The sequence below is a fragment of the Budorcas taxicolor genome, chromosome 5 (assembly GCF_023091745.1).
Source record: "Budorcas taxicolor isolate Tak-1 chromosome 5, Takin1.1, whole genome shotgun sequence".
Taxonomy (NCBI): domain Eukaryota; kingdom Metazoa; phylum Chordata; class Mammalia; order Artiodactyla; family Bovidae; genus Budorcas; species Budorcas taxicolor.
In genome coordinates, this window is record NC_068914.1 from 65975451 (window position 1) to 66001034 (window position 25584).

Below are 25584 nucleotides of genomic sequence, written 5' to 3' on the forward strand. Positions count from 1 at the left end.
ACAAAAATCACAAAAAAGAAAGCTATAGTCAAAATATCACATATGAATATAGACAGAAAATTAACAAAATATTAGGAAATTATATATCACAACATTTTTAAAAAAAAGACTTCACCATGGTCAAAACCAAACATGATTTTTCTCAAGGATTTAAATTTATTTAACTGGAAATCAATTAAGTTAATATAGCATATTAAAGGAATAAAAGCAAAAATCACATAATCATCTCAACAGAAAGAGAAAACATTGGGAAAAAACACACATTTATGATAAAAATTTTCAGTAAACTAAAAATCAAAGGAAATATTTTTAACTTGATTAAGAACATGTACAAAAGACCTATAGCTAGCATCATGCCTAATGACAAAAGGTTGATTGCCCTTGTAAAATAGGGATAAAACAAAGATGTCTAATTTCTGTTTTTTTTAATTGGAGGTCACATGTACCCGTGTTCAAAGATGTCTAATTCCATCACTTCTACCAACATTGTACCATAGATTCTAGCCAATGCAGTGAAGCAAGAAAAGAAATTTTAAAAATTCAGATGAGAAAGAATAATTAAAATTCTCTTTATTTACAAATTATAAGATCCTGAATGTAGACTATCCAAAGGAATGTATTAAAAGTACTACAACTAAAAATAATTTTAGCACAGGACACTAGCACTAAGACAGAAGATAGATGCACAAAAATCAACTGAATTTCTACTAACAAAAAGATTCAAAAATAAAATTAAAGGAAACTATCCATAACAGCACCAAAAATACACAAAATTTAGAAATAAACTTAATAAAATGTAAAACTTGCATACTAAAAATGCCAAAATATTGCTGTGAGAAAATAAAGACAAAATAGAGAGCTATGCCATGTTTGTGCATTTGAAGACTCAAAGTTATTGCAAGAAAAATTCTTTCCTGAATCATCTGTAGATTCAACACAATTCCTATTGAAGCCCTAGCAATCAATTTGAGAAGAAATGAACAAGCCAGCCCTAAAATTTGAATGGAATGCAAAGAAACAAGAACAGCCAAAATTTTGAAAAATAAGACCAAGGTTAGAGGAACTTCATTTCTCATTTCTAAACATAATCAGAAGTTACAGTTATCAAAAGGTATAGTACTAGCAAAATAAAATGTGGTATATCCATACAATGATGTGCAATTCATCAATAAAAATGATTGAATTACTGACACATGCTGTGATATGGATGACTTAAAATTACTCTGATAAGTGAAAGAAGCCAACCACAAAAGCCACACCTTGTATGATTACATTTAGAAATGTCTAGAAAAGAAACATATATAGAGAAACCAGATTAATGATTCCCTGTGCCTGAGGACGAGATTGAGAACAACTAGAAATAAATATGTAAGAGGCCTATTTGGGAGGTAATCAAAATATTCTAAAACTATATTATGGTGATAGTTGGATAATTACATAATTTAAAAATATTTGGACTATACGGATATAGAAAAAAAGAGCAGAATAGGTGAAACCGCTAAGAGGCTCGAGAAATGTAGGTAATATGACTGCACAGATGCCAACTGGAAATGGGGAACGAAGAACAAGGTCCTTCTGAATGTGGGGCCCTGTGTAAATGTCCATGAAACTTGCTGATATTCAAGAAAGATGTCAAAATGGCATGTTTGATAATTTTATCTCTGTGACCACAGTAAGACACACTATATATTGAGCTTTTCATATATATAATCTTTTAAAAATACACAATTTAAACAACATGTTTGTTTAATTTCCTCAAGATAACAATGGAAATCTTGTATTGTTATATATGAAATCACTATGACTACTTAAAGTAATAAGCATGACTTACATTTACAGATTTATGAACTGTAAAGCTCTATTAGCATCGTGAACCACTGAACCATATCTTCTTATCTTTAAGAATATATGATAACTGATAATTTATATGAAGTTAATTCAGTCACACAGCTAGGTAAACATTGTCTTTTGACCTACAAGATGTTTGTTGAAACTCAAAGTTAAAACTACTATTTTATTTCATATCCATAGACTACAGATGATATCTAAACACTATGTATTTGTAACACTGATCTGTGACTTGAAACTACCCTGCTTCATAAAAAATAAATCACATTCTGGAAGCAAGTAATATAGTAAGTTCAAGGTAGTAGTCCTAATTAAAAAAAAATTAATACTAATTTAAACCTATATATCTCACAGAACCAGAATGAAAATTCATGTAGAAACATTAAAAATATCTCTCTGCAAAAACATTTCTAAGCAGAATTTCCTGCCTCCAGGCATCCCAGTAGGGATGATTTGCTCTCTAGATATTCCTCACAATAGTTAGTGGTTTTATATTACCTGGATGTACTTATGATCGGCCAGCCCACCGGGCACTTTGACAAGCTTGTTGTTGTTCAAATGAAGTTCCCTCAAATGAGGAGTGTTGGCCAAAGAGCCATTGTCAACAGCAGAGATGCTGTTGAAACTCAGTCCCAACCTGCAACAGAAAACAGAAATGAATGGATCACTGCACATGGATGCCTTCTTACAATAGGAAAGGCATTTTTTTTTGTTGTTTTCTTTTTGTACTATTACCTCTGCCTAATGTGATTTTCCCCAAACTATCTGAGCTTGGATAGAGCCGATTTGTTCTTAAGGTTTCATCTCAGATACAGTCTGCCCCTAGTGAGTGCTCATAGAGCACCCTGTTGTCACCCTCTTGTAACACTCAAGGGGCTGTGTACTTGTGTGTCTTGCTTTGAGAAGAGTGACTGTCTTGTATATCTGGTACTAACCCAGAGCTTGATGTGATCAAGAGTTGATTGTATCATGAATGCAGTTTACTCAACTGAGGCAAAATGAAAGGGACACTATTACTATCTGGGTCACTTTGTAAAGCAAGCAATTGTATTTGCATTGGACAAATTTATTTGTTGTAAATAAAAAGTGAAAGTTTGTAATGTCAACAAATCTACCTGCCAGAAAGCTCAACAGAAAATATGGTTAAAAGAGTCTATCAATGACAATCTGTTACTGTCAGAATATGCCTGGTAACAATATTCCTGGCTTTTGACACTGATCTCTGAGCTATGAGCCCTAGAGCCCTGATCTCTGACCCTGATCTTGCCCCATCTTCCATTTCTCATACAATGCCACTCAAGGTTCTGGGTTGTATTTTTTTCGTTAAATGTTTAGCAAGTGTGAGTCTGCAGCTTTGATGTTCCCTCACAGTGCGTGCTAGGTCACTTCAGTCATATTTGACTCTCTGCGACCCTATAGACTGGAGCCCACCAGGCTCTTCTGTCTATGGGACTCTCCAGGCGAAACTACTGGAGTGGGTTGTCATGCCCTTCTCCAGGGGATCTTCAAGACTCAGGGTTCAAACCCGTGGCTCCTGCCTTGCAGGCAGATTCTTTACCACTGAGCCACCACAGAAGCCCTCCCTCACAGTCAATCAGATTCAAGACTCAGAAGACGCTGACTTGAAGACAGAATCACTGGACCCAACATTCTCAGAATTAGTATCTGTCAGCACCAAGGTGCTGTCAATCCTAAAGGGCAGAGAGAGATGAGGCAACCAAGTAGTGGAAGAGAACCAGAAAGCTCAAAGGGAGAGGAAGCATAAGAATCTCTTGAAGTCCTTCAAATTTAGTGAAAAAGACTTGGCCCTTTTTGAAGAATGATTCCTGCTTGCCTTCAGTGAGTTGAGATTTTTGAGCCCTTTTGGGATTTAGATGTTGATATAGGGCTTCCCTGATGGCTGAGCTGGTAAAGAATCTGCCTGCAGTGCAGGAGACCTGGGTTCTATCCCTGGATTGGGAAGATCCGCTGGAGAAGGGAACTGCTATCCACGCCACTATTCTGGCCTGGAGAATTCCATGGACTGTATAGTCCATGGGATCTGCAAAGAACTGGACACAACTGAACGACTTTCACTTTAGGTAACCAAAGTCTTCCAATTTTCATCATGACTTGGTATTTGAAATAACTGAGATTAAAGTGTGCTGACTTTAGGCTATTGATAACACAGGTGGCTTGCCTTACTTGTTGATTATCAGCCTGGCACCTTGTCCCATAATATTTTGTCTTTCCCTCAGTCTTACACTTTCATCTGTTTCTGGTCTTTCCTTTTCTATTTCAGAATCTTGACTCTTAGTTCTTATAGCACTCCAAGTCCCATACCCATTTGGACTAATACATTTCTTAAAATATAATACTCCTAATAATTTAATCGAAGGAAACTACATTTTCAATGGTCAATTTATATTCACTCATCAAATGTTTTTTAGAACCTATTATGTTAAAGACTTTTGTTCTAGGCTTGTGAGGACAGAGGAGACGTGGCTAAAAAACCATGATTCTTTCCATCAAAGAAAATTAGGAGAGAATATGGTTATATATGCTTAATAAGAAACGGGCAGTTTGCCTGAGAAACCACTTTATATTCTTGCATAGGGACATACAGGATTTTGGCCTTACTTGTTCCTAATAACTAATTGGAATATTTGCCCTGCAATAATATTCTGAGATTAGTGGCTGCTTTTTTCTCCTTTTCACAGTTTTGATTTTTAGCACCAATGTACCTCTCATGTTCCAGAATCAGGGAGGAGCAAACAACATAAGGATTTGATAATTTATGAGATAGATTTTTCTGAACTTGATTCCAAACAGAAATATATTTAATCAATTCAAGAACTGAGAAAGTTTGCCTGGCCAGTGAGGCAATTTTCTCTTATTTAATGACTGGAATTAAAAATCTTTTTAAACAAAAATCTTCATTCCTATTGACCTTTTCAAAGTTTATTAGCTCTTTATGCTTCTGTTTGATAAAAAGTATGTGATGTTAATTTTAAAGTGTGGAATCATAAAGTCTCCATACCACTTTCAGTACAAAATAAATTTACTTTTCTAAAATGGCACAATATTATGAATGATTTACCACATTTAGAATTTTATACTATTGCCAATCCCTACTACTTATACTCCTGCTAATACTACTACTAATAATCCAAGGCTTCCCTGGTAGCTCAGACGGTAAAGCGTCTGCCCACAATGTGGGAGACCTGGGTTCAACCCCTGGAGAGGTGTCGCGAAGATCCCCTGGAGAAGGAAATGGCACCCCACTCCAGTATTCTTGCCTGGAAAATCCCATGGACTGAGGAGCCTGGTAGGCTACAGTCCATGGGGTCGCAAAGAGTCGGACAGATCTGAGCAACTTTACTTTCTTTCAAAGACACTTCTACACAGTGAGAAATGCAACTTATTTTCCTATATTTCTCTCTAGCTAGAGAGGCTTAATCAACATAGAAAGGTAGGTAACACTATTTTGAATATTATTTTCTCCATTAGAGACTAATTAAAATTGCTTTAGACAATGGGTTTCTTATCATTTGAGGCACCAGGGTTATATATTGCAGCTACAGTCACATGCATATACCACCTTCATCCCTCACGCTCCCCTGGGTCACTGGGGGATACCCACAGACACAGGGGAAATCTGCATTACATAGACATCTGCTTTTACGTATTTCTCAAAGGTAAATGATACGCTTTGTATTTATTTATCCATGATGAAATTTATGTGCAAAAAAAGGAGTGAGCCAATTTGGCATAACACTGTGCTTCTCAGCAAGGACATTCAAGTACATGTGAATCAGGAGCAGACTGTTTGTGAAGACAGTTGAAAAGGTCTGCCAATTCTCTCTTTTTACTGCTTCGCCAGATTACAAATATTAAAAAAAAAACTGAAATTAGGTTAGAAAGCAGAATGGGCATTAATGATCATCTATAAGGAAAAAAAGTTTAGAAGGCTCAGAAAAAAATTTGAGAGTATATTTGTTCAGAGAGACATTTTAAATTCTTCAGAGAACAGGAGTTAGAAAATCACATGATATGTATTCTAATACATGCAGTAAGATGCCCAATATTTTCATGCCCTGGTAGCTTTCATTTTAATATGTTTTCAAATTCTGAATACTATGTTATAATTACTTAGACTTCAGTTTGATACAGTCAAATTAGAACATATTGAATGAGAATACAGATTTAATCAAATACTTGGTACATATGATATATCTTAATCTAAAAACAGTATGGTATTCATAAAATATAAGGCTGATGTTAGTGGACTTATGAAAGTACACTATTTCATTAGTTTTTTTTTTTTTTTAATAATTTGACAAAGCTGAAGTTTGTGGTTATTAGTAACAAAAACAATAATTGTGGTACAGGCAAAAAATCAATCATCATGTTTCTAATTCCGAGTGTATAGGCACTAATATACTGATCCATTTCACTGATAGAATATTATGAAATAACGTTATTACTTAGCCAAATTATTCAGTCCTTTCAGGCTAGCTGCATCAACTTTGGTGATTTTGTTGCCATCGAGATGTAATTCAGTAAGGGAAGGAGGAAGACCTGCAATATGGAAATACAGGAGGTTAAATTAGCAGAGAAATATAATTAGAGAATGTATGAAGACAGTGCAGACACATGTCATCAGTTTTCCAAATGACATTCAGTTTCAAAGGATTTGCTTTGCATCTTATTCATCAGTTTTGCTTTTCATCTTTTTCCTTCATCCCTTTGGCAATAATACATGTTTTCGGAAGTAGTACAAGCCATTTCTACTTTTCTCCTAAACTGATTTTAACACACTGCGTTTGCTATGTAGCAGATTATCCTGCAGTAGATTTTTGTCCTAGACACTGTCAATACAGTTGTAGACGTGAAGTCAAACTTTGAATCTCGTTAGTTTCTCACACCTTTGCTAATGGGTTCACACTGCCATTGACAAAGGATAATGACTCTAAAAGGAAGCTTTTGGCATTTGAAGTATAAATAAGTAATTATGGATAAGTTCAATCCATAAACAACCTTAATCATGTATTTCCTTACTGAGATTCATTAATAACTAACACTTATATACTGTGCTGGCTTTACTTTTAATAAATTTTTCCATAAAAACATCAAATGTTTCCGAACATGATGTGTAGAAAGAGCTTACTTGATCCTTTTAGATTAAGACTATTTCTTTATACAAGAGGAATACAGAGTCCTATAATCAAGTGACCTGCCATATGTAGGGCACCTGGGGAAATAATTTGAAATCCAACGCATCAACTAAACCTCTGGATAGTACCTCATGAATGGCTGTGACCTCTAAAAATGTAGTAATGTAAGTATAAAAGTTTAAATACTATATTTTCATTCCCTCTTGCCATCTGAGGATCTATTATGTTTTTATACAGTTTTTAAAACTACATATTGTTCCATTTACAAGAACAGCAACAACTACAAAGAAAATAGCAAATTGGTTACATGGAGAACTAACATCTGCTTAGCAGATAGGGTTGGTTCTTTGTCTATAATGAATAAAATTGGAAAATCACAGGTTATGTTTGGCTTGAAATTTTCACTACATCCCACTGAACTCAGTCAAAACATTCCATTTAATGTAAAAGTTTATTCCATATTTTATTCAAAAATGACTATTAATTTCTCAACAGTAGTATGATTTATGTGGGAGATACCAAAGAAAGGAACTTCTGCTTTACTAACTCTGTTATGTGCTGAACACTGAGGTTATCATTTTCCTAACCTAGCTCATGTAAGGTTTTTCAATATATGAATTATTTTTCATTAATTCTGTTTCACTGATGAAGAAACAGAGATTCACAGTTACCCGTTTTGTAGGTTATCTAGCTACTAAGTGGGGACTGTGGTATGTTCCCACATGGCCAAAGAGAATAACATGCTCTTCACTGAAGAAAATGAAATAACAATGGCGTGATTCTTGCAACTAAATGTCAGGAAATCACAGTCAGTAAGGACTAAGGGATTTCAGTCACTTTAGTCTCAGAATATGCAAATGTGGATTTTTAAGATACTCTCATAAATAAAGCAAGTAACTGTATAGCAAAGCAGTGAAGGTGCATTCTCTCTTCCCTGTCACTATGAAAAGCTGCTTTTAGAAATGTAGGGTCTCTGGAACAACAATCATCACCACATCCCTCATTCCTACCTCATGTCTAAGTGTCTTCCCTTTGGGGACATCAGTTTCCCAAAAGGAAAGTTATGGTAAGTTTCACTGTGAAAGAGAAGTTTGCAATAGGAGGGTAGAGAGATCAAAATTTATAAAAAACATCATTAGCCTCTGCCACCGTAGCATTTAGCCACAGATTCTACACCTGTTACTGTTTTTTCTTTTCCTTTTCCATTTTTAAGATAAAATACACTGAGAGCTTACTTTGGGCCAGATACTGTGTATGTACAAGTCTTATTTATATCTATTAATCCTCACAAATATCCTACCAGAGAGGTGTCACTAATACCACCATTTTATAGGTAGCAAAACTGAGGTTTTGGAAGTGTGGAATAATAAGCCTGAAGGCACAGGATAACTAAATGAAGGAGTCAGTCCTCTCACCCAGGAAGGTCTGACTTCACAGTGTGAACTTAAAATCTCTCTACTCTACTCCACTGCCTTTTGATGTCACTCTGAGCGGAGATAACATGTGGAAATTAAGACTCCTGGAAAGAGGCTACGTTCAGGCATAAGGGCACCAGTCTAGGAAAGGTAGACTCTTACATGACACAGGTATAGATATGCACAGGAAGAATGAAATGGTCAAACACATGAGTTATGGCATCAGCCCAGCACAACCCAGCTGTGCCACTGCCTAGCTTGGAGGCTTTGGTCACAATTTACTTTATGCCTTTCAGATTTATTTTCCTCAATTATAAGACAGGTGTGATAATACTACTTAAAAGGGTCATTTTGAGATTCATATAACAGAGGCCAAGAAAAGCATTTGGCATAATATTATAGAATTCATGAAAAGCATTTGGCATAAGTGCTTAATAAAACTGAGTTATTATGATTTCAATACTATTAAGAGTTTAGTAAATAAAAGCAAGTAGAAAAGATGAGAAAAGAGCCCTAGCATAGTAATAAATAGATATAAGAAATCAAGGAAAACTGATCACTAAGTGATGAAATGTGTTATTGAGATATATTTAGGAGATGTAATTAGAAGGACAGCAAAATCAAAGAATGTGCTTTAATGCAAGTCATCTGGTAGCATGAAGTAATAAAAAATACCTGGACTTTAAATTCCAGCTACTTTACTTTACCTCCTACAGCTCTAAGGCTTTATAGATTATATATATATATAATAAAATGTACTATTGTAAATGTAAATTAAAATATATTTACAAATATAAAATCCCTGCACTGGTGATGTAAAAATTACCTATTACCATGTAACAAGTCAGAGACCCAATATGAAAGTACTTTGTGAACTATAAATCAATTTCCCTTCATCTATCTATCAGTCTATCATCTGTCTATTGATCTATCATCTATCTATCATCTATACCAGTAGTTGCTATCAATGGGTATCAAAACCGCTTTGTAGCAAAAATACTATAGAGAGGGCAAGGGGTAGTAAGAACCATCCTATGGACTAAGTACTCTCTAGACCTGAAATTTCAGTAGAAGCACAATAAAGGATAACTGTTTTCTTTGAGCAAGAACCTATATTTTGTATCAATTCAAGAACAAGACATCTAAACTGGGGAAAGGCCAGATTGAGGAGAAAATTTGAGAGTACGGAGGAGGTTTTTTGTGACTGAAATGAATACCTGAGACCAGAAAAATGTGAAAATTAAAGAAACTTATTTTTGCTGATTCGTTGGCTTAAAACCCTCTCCTGACTAAACCTTAGAATGTGAGCTTATCCCTGTGACTGTGATGATTGCTGTTTACTTGCCGGCTTTGCTCTAGGCAATAAGCTTCTTGAAGGCATGTCTATATCCTATTCACTGCCCTTTCTCCATGCTTATACTTTGCCTAAGCTAAATGAGTATTTAAAATATTTTTAATGAATAATAGAAGGTAACAATAACCCACTACTTATTTACAGGCCAGATATTTTTCCATTTATTTAATTTTAAAACAATCCAATGAAGTGGATACTGATATTATTACCACTTTATGATTTTACAAATGTGTCATAGGTGTTGAATAACTTGTCTAAGATCATAGCCAATTAGTGACAGTCTGAACTCAAGCAGACTCCAAAATCCACACTCTTTACAACATGTAACCACCAGTCTTACAGCATGACCATTGTGGATCCTGTTATTCAGAGAGCAGTGACCAGAATGTCCTAAAATGCAATGGAATTACCTAAGGGATTAGAGACTCAGTAAAAATTGGCTCAATTTCAGACGTTTTTCCATGGTATTATTTTTTAAAACAAAGTACTACAAAAGCAGTCTATTTTTTAAACAACCATAATTTTTTTCTTTATGACATCACAATTCTATAATATAAAATCATTGTCTGTTAATTTGTATCTTACATTAGATATAAGTATCTTTATAGCTGAAAGAGTCTAGCCATCTTTACAGTCAGCCTGGATGGCCCAGTGGCCAGCTAGTTTTGCTGGAACACTTTAAGGGATAGAGAATTTACTAGAAATAATGTTGGCCATTTGAGTCACCATCCAAATTTTCCAAGACATACTTTTTTTAGTGTCAAAGCCTTTGGATTTGGATATTCAAATTGCTTTGAAGACCCGTGGCTGATTCAAGCCAATGTGTGGCAAAAACCACTAAAATATTGTAAAATAATTAGCTTCCAATTAAAATAAATAAATTAATTTTAAAAAATCAAATGAACAAAATATATATTAAAAAAAGAATTTTCATCACCTTGAGGGATGGTAGTTATATTAGTGTCAGCAATGCGGATGTAGGAGAGCTTCTTCATTCCCTGAAAGGCTCCATTTTCAATGCCTGAGCTCTTCAGTGGGTTGGTGCCAAGTTCTATAAATGCAATAAGTGCAAAACTTTTAGAGGACAACCTGAGGAAATTGCAAGCCAGAGCGGTGTCTGCTCAACAAGAAAAAATTTGAATCAATAACAACTTGACTGAAAATATGAAAGAGAAATTAAAGGGCTTGTGTCTCAAAGGGATGGCAAAATGTGGTAAAAGTTTCTGTTATTAATATAACCAAAAACAATAACAACAACAAAAATGATTTAGGAAAAAGTAATAATATGAAAAACAATATAACAACAAAATTATTTATGGTCCATACACAGGTTTGCCTAGAAATCAACAAAAGTTAGTGTTTATAAATCACACTTGTTATGGGGCAATTATTTAGATATATTAAAATATTGTTAAATAATATGAATCCAGCTTTTTGTAAGCCAATTATAATATGACAAATATTTTATCTCATATAGAGAAAAGCATTAGAACACAATTATTTAAAGCAATGATTTATAGATGTTCAGACTAGAATAAATTCCCACAATGTAAAGGTATTCTCCAAATATCTCTAATTAAGCACAGCTTAATTACATCCTGCATCTTGGGCCTGCAGTAGGTAGTGAAGCATCAGCCCTAGAGACTTCCTACATTTTCAGATCCTCAAGTTCAAGAATAAAATTTTTGTAAGGCACAGATTCAATACCCATTTCTCCTGGCCCAGTGACTGTTATTTCTACATGCTTTAAGAGCTGTAAATTCTAGCTAATTTACCTTCCTGTAGCTAAAGCTTACTTGTAATCTCTTAAGGTGAACCCTGAATCCTGGTTTTAGAGCTATAAGAATATCTGTACCTACGACGATCATCTGGTTCAATCCATTGAACACAGACTTTCGCACTTTGGTGATCTCGTTCTCATGGACACGCAGCTCCTGAAGAGTTTTGGGCATTTTCTCTGGCAATTCCTTCAGCTGATTCTTGGAAAGATAAAGTCGTTCCAATTTCACCAGAGGAGCAAATGCCCCAGGGCTGATTTTGCTAATTTTGTTGTTGATGAGAATCAGTGTCTGTAGATAGTGAACAAAAGCAACATCTTAATTCCACAACCTTCCACTCATAAAATATGTATGTCAAGCAAGTGTGTAATTTCATTCCATTTATGGGACTCACAGAGAAATCTGCAAAATTAGAAGAAATTGGAAAAAAATTAAACTGATCTGATTACTTGAACAGCACATGAGAACCTGAACTTCAGGAGAAAAGGGGAGAGAAATTTGATAAAAAGTGGATTATACATAGAGAGATATAGCTATTTAATTTTTAAACAATAAATGCTCCAAAATATTGAAATTGCTAGAGTGACCTGGAAAGAATCCAGTGCCACAGACCTCCATTCTCCAGTCAGCTTTTCAACCTCTTCGTCTATCTTCACTGGCTGTTGTCATGGAATCCACTACAAAATGGTGGCACTAATTTATACCATCACCAACAATGCAAGAGAGTAAAATTATCTCGCAGCCTCACGGAATTTAATATAATCATTTTCCAAAAGTTTGCAAATCAACACATTATGTTGTAGTTCATTGCTTTACTTTGCATTTCCTTGTCTCTTGAGAAGTTAAAGAAATTTCCTTTTATTTTGCTACCATTAGCTTTATTTTTTGGAGGAAAAGGATTGCTTGGTCACAAAACTTCTCATTTTTCTTAATGTTTAATGTATTTTAATAAATGATTTATGGATACATTATATTTTTCTTCTGTTTCTGCTCATTTTGCACGTAATGGTTTTATGTAGTCAAATGTTATTTTTTTGTAATTTTAAAATGTGTGTTTCTAAGTTCTCCTAATATAAGAAATTATTTGTAAGCCATTATTGTTATACTATAAATACTGTTACACCTACTTTTGGACTACCTCAGTTATCTTCCAATGATCTATGTATATACAGAACCACACTGCATTATGTCAACTTGTTGGCTTATCATGAGGAATTTAGGATAATTTTATCAAGATCTAAGAAACTTCTATTTTCAATTGTGGTTTGTTTTTAGGCACATGTGAAAATGCAAAGGGGCAAGAAAAGAACAAAAGGAATAGAACAGTGGGAACTTTCCATCTCAAAAATATAAGACTATTTTTAGAAGGTAATAGCTAGTTTAACAACCCATGTACATTCTCATGTAGTTCACATTATTTGATTAATTAAAACTTATTACAAATAATAAGTTCATCTTTCTAACTAATCCTCACAGGTGAATTGTTTGATTAAAATGAAATCCTAGGAAATTTCAGTAACTATTACAGAAAGTTAAAAAAAAAAAACATGAAGGTTAAAGTCTTAGGAAATTGATATTAATAAGCAAAAATGTCCAGAAAAATCAGTAAAAGCCAGAGCTAGAGGAGAGAAGAGAGGACTTGCATGACTAAAAAACAGTCAAAATCGTGGATGCTTAAATGTAAACACAGGATGTCCTTAATTGCCATCCATGGAAGGAAATTCTGAAAGGCTGATATAATTAAATGCATTAAACCTGGTCTGAAAAATCTGTCTTATTTTATGTTGAATGTTAAACCTATGATGAAGAGTCAACCTGCTGATGTATTACCTGCCATTTCAGGTGATAAAATATTACTTCTTTTACTAGATAATAACTAGACAATGTCTCTACTGGTGAGTATGCTATAGTAATAACTGCTGCTATATTTTGGAGGTGGTGTGACATTTGTCCCCAGTTTTTTCTTCAGTAAAGCAGAAATAATAATAACACCTACAGGAGCTTGTTGTGAGGACTAAAAAAATCAATCATGTATATAGACTGCTTTCATGCAAAGCAACTTTCAAATAGCATTGTTTGTAGAAAAGGTCTAGTCCAGCAAAAAGAATCTCCACTGAAAAATAAATAAACTACAAATTTTGATCATCATGATATAAAGTGAAGTGTTAGTTGCTCAGTTGTGTCTGACTCTTTGTGACCCCACGGACTATATAGCCCTCCAGGCTCTTCTGTCCATGGGATTCTTCAAGCAAGACTGGAGTGGGCTGCCATTCCCTTACCCAGGGAAGCTTCCTGACCCAGGAATGAACCCAGGTTTCTTGCATTGTAGGCTCCAGTCCATGGGGTCACAAAGAGTCGGACACGACTGAGCAACTTCACTTTCACTTTCACTTTTCTTGCATTGTAGGCAGATTCTTTCCCACGACCTGTATAAATTAGAGTTTCATATAAAACAGATCCGCGTGTGGAAAAAGTTACTCATGTATACATAGTACTGCTGAGAATGGCTAACATTAGTTCTATACACAGGGATAGGTATTTGAGAAAGCATAGTTTATAAAATTATATGGCAAATGTTGATATGGAAAAAAGTGGACTAATTACACTGAGTAATGACAAAGCCCAAATAAACCAGAGGAAGAGTCAAAGGTAAACCACATATATCGTTCAGGAGATCAGCTGATGAAAAGAAGAAAGGCAAGCAGAAATGGACTATCATTGTTTAGATAACGGGCTGAGAGAAGCCGAATTAGGAGGGACACTGTTGCTTGAGGATCAGAAAATGCCCTGAGTGCCATTTAACCTACAACTGAAGCACAGGCTTAAAAAATCAGAATGACCTACTTCTTTGTAACTGAAGAAAAAGTGATGTAGCCTGGTAGGTAGGGGAGAGATAATGAAAAAGTGAATAGATGAAAAAGTGGCAATAGAAATAGGGTGGAAGAAGGAGTAAAAGCATTTTCCCCACCTTCATCAAAGGAAGTAGTCAAAAGGTCCATACTTCCAGTCTTAAGACCAGTAAGTACTGGGAATGTAATGTACAAAATGACTATAGTGAACACTGAACATTGCTGAGAGACTAAATCCTAAAAGTTCTCATCACAAAGAAAACATTTGTTCTTCTTCTTTTTTAATATCTGTATGAGATGATAGATATTAATTAAACACACTATGGTAATCACAATATATGTATGCCAAGTTATTATGCTGTACTCCTTAAAGTTGTATGAAAATTTAAGTGTTAGTCGCTCAGTTGACTCTTTGTGATCCTGTGGACTGCAGCCCGCCAGGTTCCTCTGTCCACAGATTTCTTAGGCAAGAATAGTGAAATGGGTTGCTATTTCCTTCTCCAGGGGATCCTCCCAACCCAGGGATCGAACTGAGGTCTCCTGCCTTGCAGGCAGATTCTTTACTGGCTGAGTCACCATGGTATCCCTGGTGAAGATATATAGTACTGTATATTAATTATAGTTCAATAAAATTGAAAGAAAAAATGTTGAAACCCAACTTAATAGTATGTTCAACTTTCCCCAAAGCCACTAATGTAGGGCTCATACTATACCAGACGTTTTTTTTTAAGGAATTTTATCGTTATGATCATATTTACAGGCAACTCTAAATGCACAGGCTTGAGCCAGACTGCTCCTGAGCTTAGATCTCAAGCTCTGGCTATCATTTGCTGTGTGACAATAAGCAAGTAGCATAAGTTCACGTGTCTGTGTGCCCTCATCTGTATTAAGGTGTTGTCTAGAGTGTCTACTTCATAAGAATAATTATAAGAATTAAATAAGTTAATGAATATAAGGTATTAGAAAGAGTGCTTAGTACGTGTATGAAAGTCGCTCAATTGTGTCTGACTCTTTGTGGACCCCATGGACTATACAGTCCATAGAATTCTCCAGGCCAGAGTACTGGAGTGGGTAGCCACGGGATCCCCTTCTCCAGGGGATCTTCCCAATCCAAGGATTGAACTCAGGACTCCCGCATCGCAGGTGGATTCTTTACCAGCTTACCCATCAGACAAGCCCCATAGTAATGATTAAACAAGTGCTTTGCTTTTTGAAAATTAAAGCACTATAGATTTTAAAGATTCTTTCAATCAATTAAAAAAAAACACATATCTATTATATAAAAAAAAATAACAAATGTTTGCTATTATTCAACCCTTGATGATGTTTGTTCATTTTAACTTAAAACAAGTTTTTTACTAGATTTATTTCCCAGGTGACCCAATGGTAAAGAATCCACCTGCCAGCACAGAAGACGCAGGAGACATGGATTCAGTCCCTGGGTTGGGAAGATCCCCTGAAGGAGGAAACGGCAACCCACTCTACTATTCTTGCCTGGAGAATCCCATGGCCAGAGGAGGCTGGTGGGCTACAGCCCACGCGACTGCAAAGAGTCAGACGCAACTGAGCGTGAATGCAACTAAACTTTAACTCAAAGGAAACACACAGAATGTTGGATTAAAATGTTTAACTTTCCATTATTTATAGAATAATTATTTATTTTTATGCTATTTATAAGAATACAGCTACTCTCAAGCAGTATGTACCACTCATAGGGAGGTGCAGTTGTAAACTGAAAAAATTCAAAATAAGACACGACTGAGCAACTGAACTGACTGAGGGAAAAAAGCAACGTTTTTCTCCTAAATCCTTTCCATTTTAATCCTTGGTAAATTTTTATTTCTCTCCCTTCTCATTCAAGGGTGGCTTTCTTTGCTAAAATTATGATGTTTATTTGCATAGTAACAAGGATAGAAATGATCATGAATGAAAGAGTAAGAGAAAAATAGCTGTTTAACATCCTCTAAATGTTTAGAAGCTCTAATAAACTCTCTCTCTTCTTCCAGTATATACTTTAAATTAGAAAGAAAGGGATTGCCAAGATGATAAGTTGCCTAAAAACATACTTAGGAGGGGATCAAGCAAAGAAAGGACACATTATTACAGACATCAGATTTAGTGAGAAGGTCACAGAAGCTAGGCATCTCTTATTTAAGGTATGAGGAGTTTAAACAAACTTTTGAGATAATATTTAAACAAACAGGAAGTTGAGATCAAGAGACTTTTCCTTTCTCACAAAGTAGCTTGAGGGTAAATTTATGCAAATAAAGTGAAGCATTTTATATTTTTGTTTACTGAAGCTAATATATTCACTTTTTTATTATTGCCTCTTTTAACTTATTCAATAGTTAGTTTAAAGAATCACTAACAAACTTTGTTGTTACTCCATCAGCTCACTCCCAATGAAATCAGAACATGAAAAAACAGAGGAAGATGAATAGGGTCCCATGTCCTGTGTCCTGGCAGTGGAGAAGGATCCCACTTGTCCAGGGTTCATCTCCACCTCGGGCCTTAGCTTCCACTATTTTGGAGCCTGTATCTTTCACTTTAGCCATCTTCTATTCTTGTCTCTCGCTCATTTTCTTCTGCCTTTCCTTCCTCTTGCACAGAAAACTCTCTTCTCCTTTCAAAATTCTGCTAATCCTCTATGACCCTTTTGTCTCTTATTATCTCAAAACACTATCTGGGTAACCTGATGTAGGAACATGTCTCTTTTTTGTCTCTTTTTTTCTCATCATTAGTGCCCATAATATTCACTACTTACATCATAATGTGCTTACATTACTTCAGTAATTTGATGATATTTTATTATGTGCTATTATTTTTATTAACTGTTTCATAAGCAATCTTAAAATGTCAAGGAAAAATTCTTTGCTTCCTTTTGAAAGTCTGGTAAATTTTCTCCTACTGGGTAAATGTTTATTGCTTTTCTTATCTTGGCTGTCTGAAGGTTGATAAGTAGATACTGTTTTGATTATAACATCCCTTTCCTGTTGGAATCCTAACTGGTAGACTGTTTTACGGTATAATAGATTAGAGGGAAGTGAAAAATCAGAATACACACACAGATACAGATAAGGATTCAGCTTGTGCATGCTCAGTCCCTCAGTTGTGTTCCACTCTTTGTGACCCCATGGACAGAGTCAGCCTGCCAGGCTTCTTTGTCCATGGGATTCTCCAGGCAAGAATACTGGAGTGTGTTGCCATGCCCTCCTCCAGGGGATTTTCCCAACCTAGGGATCAAACCCATGTCTCTTGAGCCTCCTAAAGGAAACAGAACAATGAAATAAACTAAGATCAGTTCATTTTGTTCCCCTGTTGAAATACGTTCTGGAAAGATATTGGAAAGAGAAAGATTTTTATCAATGAAATGTGAGAAGATTAAGATATAATGTATCTTTTGGACAGCCCATACTAAAGCTATATAGGAGTTGTTGCTCTCAGTCATGTTTCACTCTTTGTGACCCCATGAAATGTAGCTCGCCAGGCTCCTCTGTCCATGGGATTTCCCAGGCAAGAATACTGGAGTGGGCCAGGGGATCTTCCTGGCCCAGGGATCAAACCCAAGTCTCCTGCATTGGCAGGCAGATTCTTTACCATCTGAGCCACCTGGGAGCCTATATAGGGGTATATGTGAGAAAATTGGCTCTGATTTTTAGGGGTTAATATCCTGCTTTACTCCATCACTCCCTAAAAAGAGAATTTAATAAACACTTATGTGCTTATTTATTACCATGGAGCACTCTTGACCTTACGTACATTTTGTTTTCAAAAATACTTTGCAGATCTTGTTATAGCTCAAGAAAATAGCAATTCTTACATGAAGGTTCTTCAGGTTCTTAAAGTCTCCATCTTTGATCTCAGTTATTTTGTTGTTTTGCAGATCCAGCAGTGCAGTATCAGGAGGAAGGTCTTTGGGCACTTTTTCCAGACCTAGCAGGAGAGGAAAAGCAACATGCAGTCATTATAAAGGGACATATGACCACAGAGTCACAAAGAATGTGTTTACAAAGACATTAGTATTTCAGTGATAGTTTTCCACTATCATATTTGTCTTCTTCTAGGAATTATATCAACTGTTGTTTAAAATATCTGCTTTGCCTTTTCTAACAAAGTCAAAGGATTTATTAGAAAAAATCATAAACAGAGCAAACTATTTACCCATGTAATTATTCTTTTGCATAAAATAGAAATTAATATTTTGCCAGGTATGGTTCAAATGTCTCGGTACACAGTCTGTTTCACCTCATTGTTCTTATTTTAGAGAGTCATTTCTTTGATAAGTGGGAGTGATTTGTAAATCTATACCTTTCTATATAAACATGCTTTCAGTAGAGAATTTTAACCAAATCATCAAATATTCTTTTGATAAACTTAGCCCTGTCACAGATCTATATATAAAATTTAAATTATGTGAATATGTAACCATGCTGTTGTGTCAACAACTTGAAAATTTATTCAAACTTTTGGGAGAATGGTTCTTTCAGTTTTAGCTCACAAAACAGTATCAATTTTATGACTATTAATCAGAATAAAATGAATAAAATTTGTGATTGTAACTCCTCTAAAATGTATTACACAAAGCATTACTTTCAGACTTAAATTTGGATCTAAATAACTGAGGTTTTAGTTTATAAATGTAAATACATTGAAAAACTGAACGTTCTATGGCATTGAGAAAACATTTTCATAGTCATTCCACTAGATGTATAAGGATAAATTGCTTTTCTACAAAAGGTATGGCATTTAAAGTAAATTATCATGATGGATGTTAATAGAGATAATATTAAACTACAGAGGATGAGATGGCTGGATGGCATCACCGACTCGATAGACGTGAGTTTGAATGAACTCTGGGAGTTGGTGATGGACCGGGAGGCCTGGCGTGTTGTAATTCATGGGGTCGCAAAGAGTCAGACACGACTGAGCGACTGAACTGAACTGAACTGAACTGAGGCCTTTTGCCTTACTTTGTTCCATGGGCTTTGTCCCATATTAATATAAGATGATATTTTATTAACTCAAATTCATATGATCATTTTCATATTAATATTTTAAGACTGTATAACAAATCAGAAATATTTTTTAACCTCTTCATCATATCTGAAACTTGAAGTGCTGAAGATCATTTTTTCATTCATTCAATAAAGGCTTATTGAATATTTTTAGACATCATTACTTTATTAGGTAGGCCCTGCCTGAGGATATAGCAGGCACAAGATAGAAATTGACCAAATTCTCATGGAAAAAAGAATTCAATCTACAGTTTTCAATTAAAAGGAAAATTACAACAGGGTATATAATAACTAGGTTGGGAAGATATCTTTTTGATTTTTATTATATATAAGCATATGAAGGTAGATTATCAAGGTAACCATATTTCTATCTTCATATTTCCTTGGAACTTACAGAAAATGTATCTGAAATCACCAACTTCTAATTTCTTTCCAAATAATTTTCACATTATTACTGATCTAATGATAGTGGAAAAAAGTCTATAGTTTCCAATTCAGTGGTTAGCTATAGTTATAAATTTGAATATCAAAATGCAGGTGATTCTGCAGATGCATAAATATATTCTAAGAATTAACTACGGAAATGGTTCACAGAGGAATAACAGAAATGAAGTGTTTTCAGTGACAAACAGCAAACCACAGAACAGCTACCTTGTAGGAGGATATTTAACTGTGCTATACACTCATGATCATTGCCATTTTCAGAAATGTCAGTTTGCTAATTTCATGCAATTAAGGAGTGTCAGACTTCTGCCAAATCTTTGATAATTAACGTTCTTTAACGAAGAAAAGACACGTTTCCTTTCATTTGGAAAAAACTTACTGCCTACATTTTATTATTACTTCATGGGCTTCTTTGTCCAAGTCTTAATTTCCACTTTTGCTTACTTTTATACATAGTTGAATGTGAATTCTAGTGTTCAGTGTCAAAGTTGCCTTAACAGTTGTTCAGTCCAAAGTGCAGGTTCATTTCAGATGTGGACAAAAAATGATATATCTGGATGGCTGATCATTTTGATTATGTTGTCATTCTAGAATTTTATAATAACAAGAACTACGTGGGGTGAATTATATACATTGTTCCCCTGATGATTTACCAATTAAAAAAATCAGGTTTGTGGCTTTTGCAGCTTAGTTGTTAGAGAGTCATCTTAATGATTAAAATCATAACCCTACAATCTCTGAATTGCTAGAAAATTCATATTCACTTGAGAGACTTAACAGATTTATATTCTATTATTAAAACTTTATATTTACATAGCTTTACAATTTGTAAAAAATGAAACTATGTTACCTCATTAATCTCACAGCAATCAAATGAAATAGGTAAAAATTTCATTTTTTCAGATGATTTTTAGAAAAAGTTAGGTGACATGAACAAGCTCATGTAACTGGAGTGACAAAATGCAGATGAAAAGACTATTTCTTGGTTTCCAACAGTATATTATTTTTTTCCTGTCATCGCTATTCGTATCCCTAACAAGAACTGTTCTGACATCAGACTCAATAGCATTCTGAAAAGGGCTAGACAAGGCATCAGAGTGCTAACCAAGCTCACTCAGAAATTACAGGAAGAATACCAAGGGGGAATAATCCTAGCTACGTATTCTTACAATGTCACAGAGGGAAGGACCATTAAATATCAGCTAGTCTTTGATTCCTAAATGCTAATCGGGTAGACTCTATGATGATCTTATTAGTCTGTGTCAAAATCAGAAAGCTATAGGGAAATTTGGTAGGTTTTAATGTAAATGATCAGATACAAATATATATGTGCACACACACCTTTGTGAGGCTAGCTCCTGCCTCCATTTAAAATAGACCTTCTTTTTAAAAAAGGTAATTATTTGGCTGCTCCAGGTCTTAGTTGTAAAACTCGGGATCCTACACATTCTTATTCAATACACACTTGTCCAACCCCATTGAAAGATGGAGTCAAATTCTTCTCCCTTCAAATTTGGCATGGCCTTATGATGTCTCTCAGAACTAAAGGTGAAGGTGACATGGTGTGGCTTTTGGAACTAGGTCAGAAAAGGCTGTTTCTACCCAATTCTTCCAGCATGCTTGCTCTGGGGACAGTGTGGGGTCATGTAAGTGGAGTCTGTCTACATTGAGACCACTGTGCTGGTGAGGCCACTGGAAGACACTCCAGATGACAGAAGAGCTGAGCTCCCAGGCAACAGCAGCACCAACTGTCCGTCACTAGAGTGAGCTGTCTTGAGCTGACCCAGTCTGGGTCAGCCTCACCATGGTTATGGCCTCAGCCGACATGCATGCGTGCTAAGTCACATCTGACTGTGTGACGCTATGGACCATAGCCCGCCAGGCTCCTCTGTCCATGGGGTTCTCCAGGCAAGAATACTGGAGTGGGTTGCCATGCCCTCCTCCAGGGCATCTTCCCACCCCAGGAATGGAACCACATCTCTTATATCTCGTGCACTGGCAGGTGGGTTCTTTACCACTCAGCACCATCTGGGAAAACATGGCCACCTGATTGCAAATGCCTGAGACCGCAAGGGAGAGCAGCCCTTCTAAGACCTGCTCACATTTTCTGTAGCTTAAATTATGAGCAAATAAAATTATTTTTAAGTCCCTAAGTTTTAAGGTAATATTTATTCAGAATAGTAACAGGAACAAAGTGATTTCCTAAATCCAATTATTTTTCAGTGAGCATTCTTTAATAGAATTCTAAATCTTCTGTTAAAACGCAATTGTTTTCAAGGCTAGACTGAATTATTTAGCTGCTGTTCCAAATTCAATAAAGGAAACTTTATCTTCTTTAAAATTGGGTTATTAATTAAAATAAATAAAACTCTATTTAAGACATTACCAGGAAATCATTTCTGAAATAAATGCAAATAAGAAGTATATTTTTAAGAAGTGTATTTTATTTTTCTAGTTGTCTCGGTGATGAATGGTATTGTTGTGCTAGTAAATTTCAGCAATCTGGTAAACATCATGTTGGACAAAGGCCAGGATGTCCTAAAATACCATGCCTTTTTTGTTGTTTTCTGCCCTGTGGCAGGGGTCCAAACTGCAAGATTTATTCTCGTTGACTTCCAACACTTTTTTAATATTCCTGTCTCCCATGTAATAATCAAGACAATAGTGATACACTTAGTTTTGACACATGACCAGTATAATATAATGGAGTCCCAGGTCCATCAAAAAACATTTCTGCTAAAGGCATGCATGTTTCCTTCTTCTCTTAAAAATGGCAATTTAACACTGATGGCAGCGGATTCAGAAATATTAAAACTTCCCTTTAATTCTCTTTCCAAATAACTTAAGGAAAGTTTGAGCTTCCCAATTCTGTGTGTGTGTGTGTGTGTGTGTGTGTGTATGTATGCTCAGTTGTGTTCAACTCTTTGGGATCCCGTGGACTGTATCCTGCCAGGCTCATCTGTCCATGAGATTTTTCAAGGCAAGAATACTGGAACAGGTCACCATTTCCTTCTCCAGGGGATATTCCTGACCCAGGGATGAAACTCGCATCTCCTGCACTGGCAGGCAGACTCCACCCCTGGGCCACCTGGGAAACCTTCTCCTGGTTCTATGTGTGTGTGTCAGTCGCTCAGTCCTGTTCTACTCTTTGCAACTCCTTGCACTGTAGCTTGCCAGGCTCCTCTGTCCAGGGAATTCTCCAGGCAAGAATACTGGAGTGGGTTGCCAGTCCCTTTCCCAGGGGATCTTCCTGACCCGGGGATTGAACTCAGGTCTCCCACATTGTGGGCAGATTCTTTACCCCTGAGCCACCTGGGAAGCCCACTCCTGGTTCAATAGTCATCCTCAGCAAGAATAACAAAGGATACACTACAGTTTCATGACTCCTAATTTCTAGTCAGTCATGTTCTATCCAGTTTCCAGCTTGATAGAGTCAAGAAAATAAAATTAAGCACTCATTCAGGCACTAAGTCATGTATATGTTAATTTAATCATATCAAGCATTTACTGATGTTTGAGAACCTACCAAGTATAAGACACTTTTTGGAGTGGAGGGCCAAAAGATAAATTATCACCATGCTTTACTTCTGGTAGGGAAAACAGAGATTTATTTTTATATAACAATCTAATTACATTTTGTTTGGTTGGTTTTATTTTTTTTTATTTTTTGTGCCATGCTGTGTAGCATGTGAGATCTTAGTTCCCAGACCAGGGACTGGATTCTTGCCCCCTGCTTTGGAAGCACAGTCTTAACCACTGGACCACCAGGGAAGTCCCAGAAAGTAGATATTTAAATAGATGATTAAAGGTAATGAATAATTATCATCTATTAAATGTAATTAATTGATTATTGTCGTCATCAAGGCAAATATAGATTACAGTGAAATCATGGAAGCAGACAAGCTGAAGAAATTGCCTGAAAACCATCTCCAGACTAAGTCAAGGGTTAATTGAATCTTGAGTGTTACAGTATAGCTGCTACAGGGCTTCTTCCTTTTATTAAGACTGGATTGCAAACTGAGTTAATTCTCCTTTGTGCCTATTTTCAAAGAAATACATAACTTTCTCACTACTCTTTTGAAGGAGAAAATTAAGATTAGAGGGTCTTCTGCATTTCCTCTTTCATCCAGGAAATTGATATTCTGGCTAACCTATTCCCATCCTGTCCTCTGGAGCCAAGAATGATCTTCCAGAGGAGAATGCATCACAGCTGCAGTCTAACCAAATGCCTTGATCCCACACAGCTGCCTCCTTCTCCCCTCTGGGACTAAGAAGGAAACCAGGGATATGTTAGTTGTCAGTCAGATCAAGGAGACAGATGCTTCCTTTGGCCTTCTCTGACTCCTCTCTTCCTCCTCCTTCTCTTTAACCCCTTGAGTCAGAGGCTTTGGTTATCTGGATCATACCTGAGCATTCCTCTTGCTGCATCTGAGATCTGTCATACTCTACTCCTATCCAAACTACTTTAGGCAGCCAATGGACATGCTCCGTGCACAGCCTCCTGTGTAGAGATACCCTTTCAATGCATCTGAAACTCTGAATGAGGGTCATCCCACATCCCTGTTGATGTGAAGCTAGATATAAATTATGAAAGCAACTAAGCTGCCAGCTTTCTCTCTGACCCTTGACAAAGAGGACTAATTTATTCTTCCAAGATGATTTCATGGAAGAAGTCTAATGATTCATTTACCTCATACATAAGATTTGCTTCTCAAAAAACAGCTTCCCCTTAGATGTTGTGGTATCTAAGTCCCAAGTGGTGACCTCTGACAAAATTTTTCTAATTGAAGCAAAATGATTTTAAAAAGAAGAAAACTATGCAATTTAAAGGGCTGTGCATTTCTCTGAGATTTTAGACAAGTAAAATATTATTTGCATCAAGAGGTACATTTTAAGAACATTAGTTACTCATAATGCTTTTGCCTGGAAAAATAAAATGTTCCACCTTCTGGCCTCTTCGTTAGAGGGCTACCTATATAGGTTGTGAATCATTTATGATTATAAAATAACCAAACACTTTATTGTTCTCTACTAAACAAAGCCAATTCAGTTCAAAGGAAGAGTCTTTGGAGACTACTATTTTGATAATTATATTAATTTGATAATTACACAATTTTCTAATTTTTACCTATTTATATTTGGATGTGATATGGCTTTCTTTGGGAGAGGAGGGAAGAAAAGGTGCTATTTTGTATCCAGCTTGGCAAGCCATATACTTAGTGTTTCTTAATTTCATGTAAAAATAAAAACGATGCAGCCATGAAATTAAAAGATGCTTATTCCTTGGAAGGAAACTTATGACCAACATAGAGGGCATACTCAAAAGCAGAGACATTACTTTGCCAACAAAGGTCCATCTAGTCAAGGCTATGGTTTTTCCAGTGGTCATGTATGGATGTGAGAGTTGGACTGTGAAGAAAGCTGAGTGCCGAAGAATTGATGCTTTTGAACTGTGGTGTTGGAGAAGACTCAAGGAGATACAACCAGTCCATCCTAAAGGAGATCAGTCCTGGGTGTTCTTTGGAAGGAATGATGCTAAAGCTGAAACTCCAATACTTTGGCCACCTCATGCGAAGAATTGACTCATTGGAAAAGACTCTGATGCTGGGAGGGATTGGGGCAGAAGGAGAAGGGGACGACCGAGGATGAGATGGCTGGATGGTATCACCAACTCGAAGGATGTGAGTTTGAGTGAACTCCGGGAGTTGGTGATGGACATGGAGGC

At 35.9% G+C, this 25584-nt stretch overlaps 1 protein-coding gene across 2 annotated transcripts in view; it reads right to left on the reverse strand.

Annotated features, from left to right (window-relative positions):
• Positions 1-25584, reverse strand: part of DCN (decorin) — a 36929-nt gene that overhangs the window by 2477 nt on the left and 8868 nt on the right. For both annotated transcript variants that reach the window (XM_052639559.1, XM_052639558.1), the window contains exons 3-7: positions 18221-18333; positions 11629-11842; positions 10711-10824; positions 6315-6408; positions 2347-2485 (exon numbers count right to left, since the gene is read on the reverse strand). In XM_052639559.1, coding sequence (XP_052495519.1) covers positions 2347-2485; positions 6315-6408; positions 10711-10824; positions 11629-11842; positions 18221-18333 — 674 coding nt within the window. The remainder of the gene's footprint in view (positions 1-2346; positions 2486-6314; positions 6409-10710; positions 10825-11628; positions 11843-18220; positions 18334-25584) is intronic.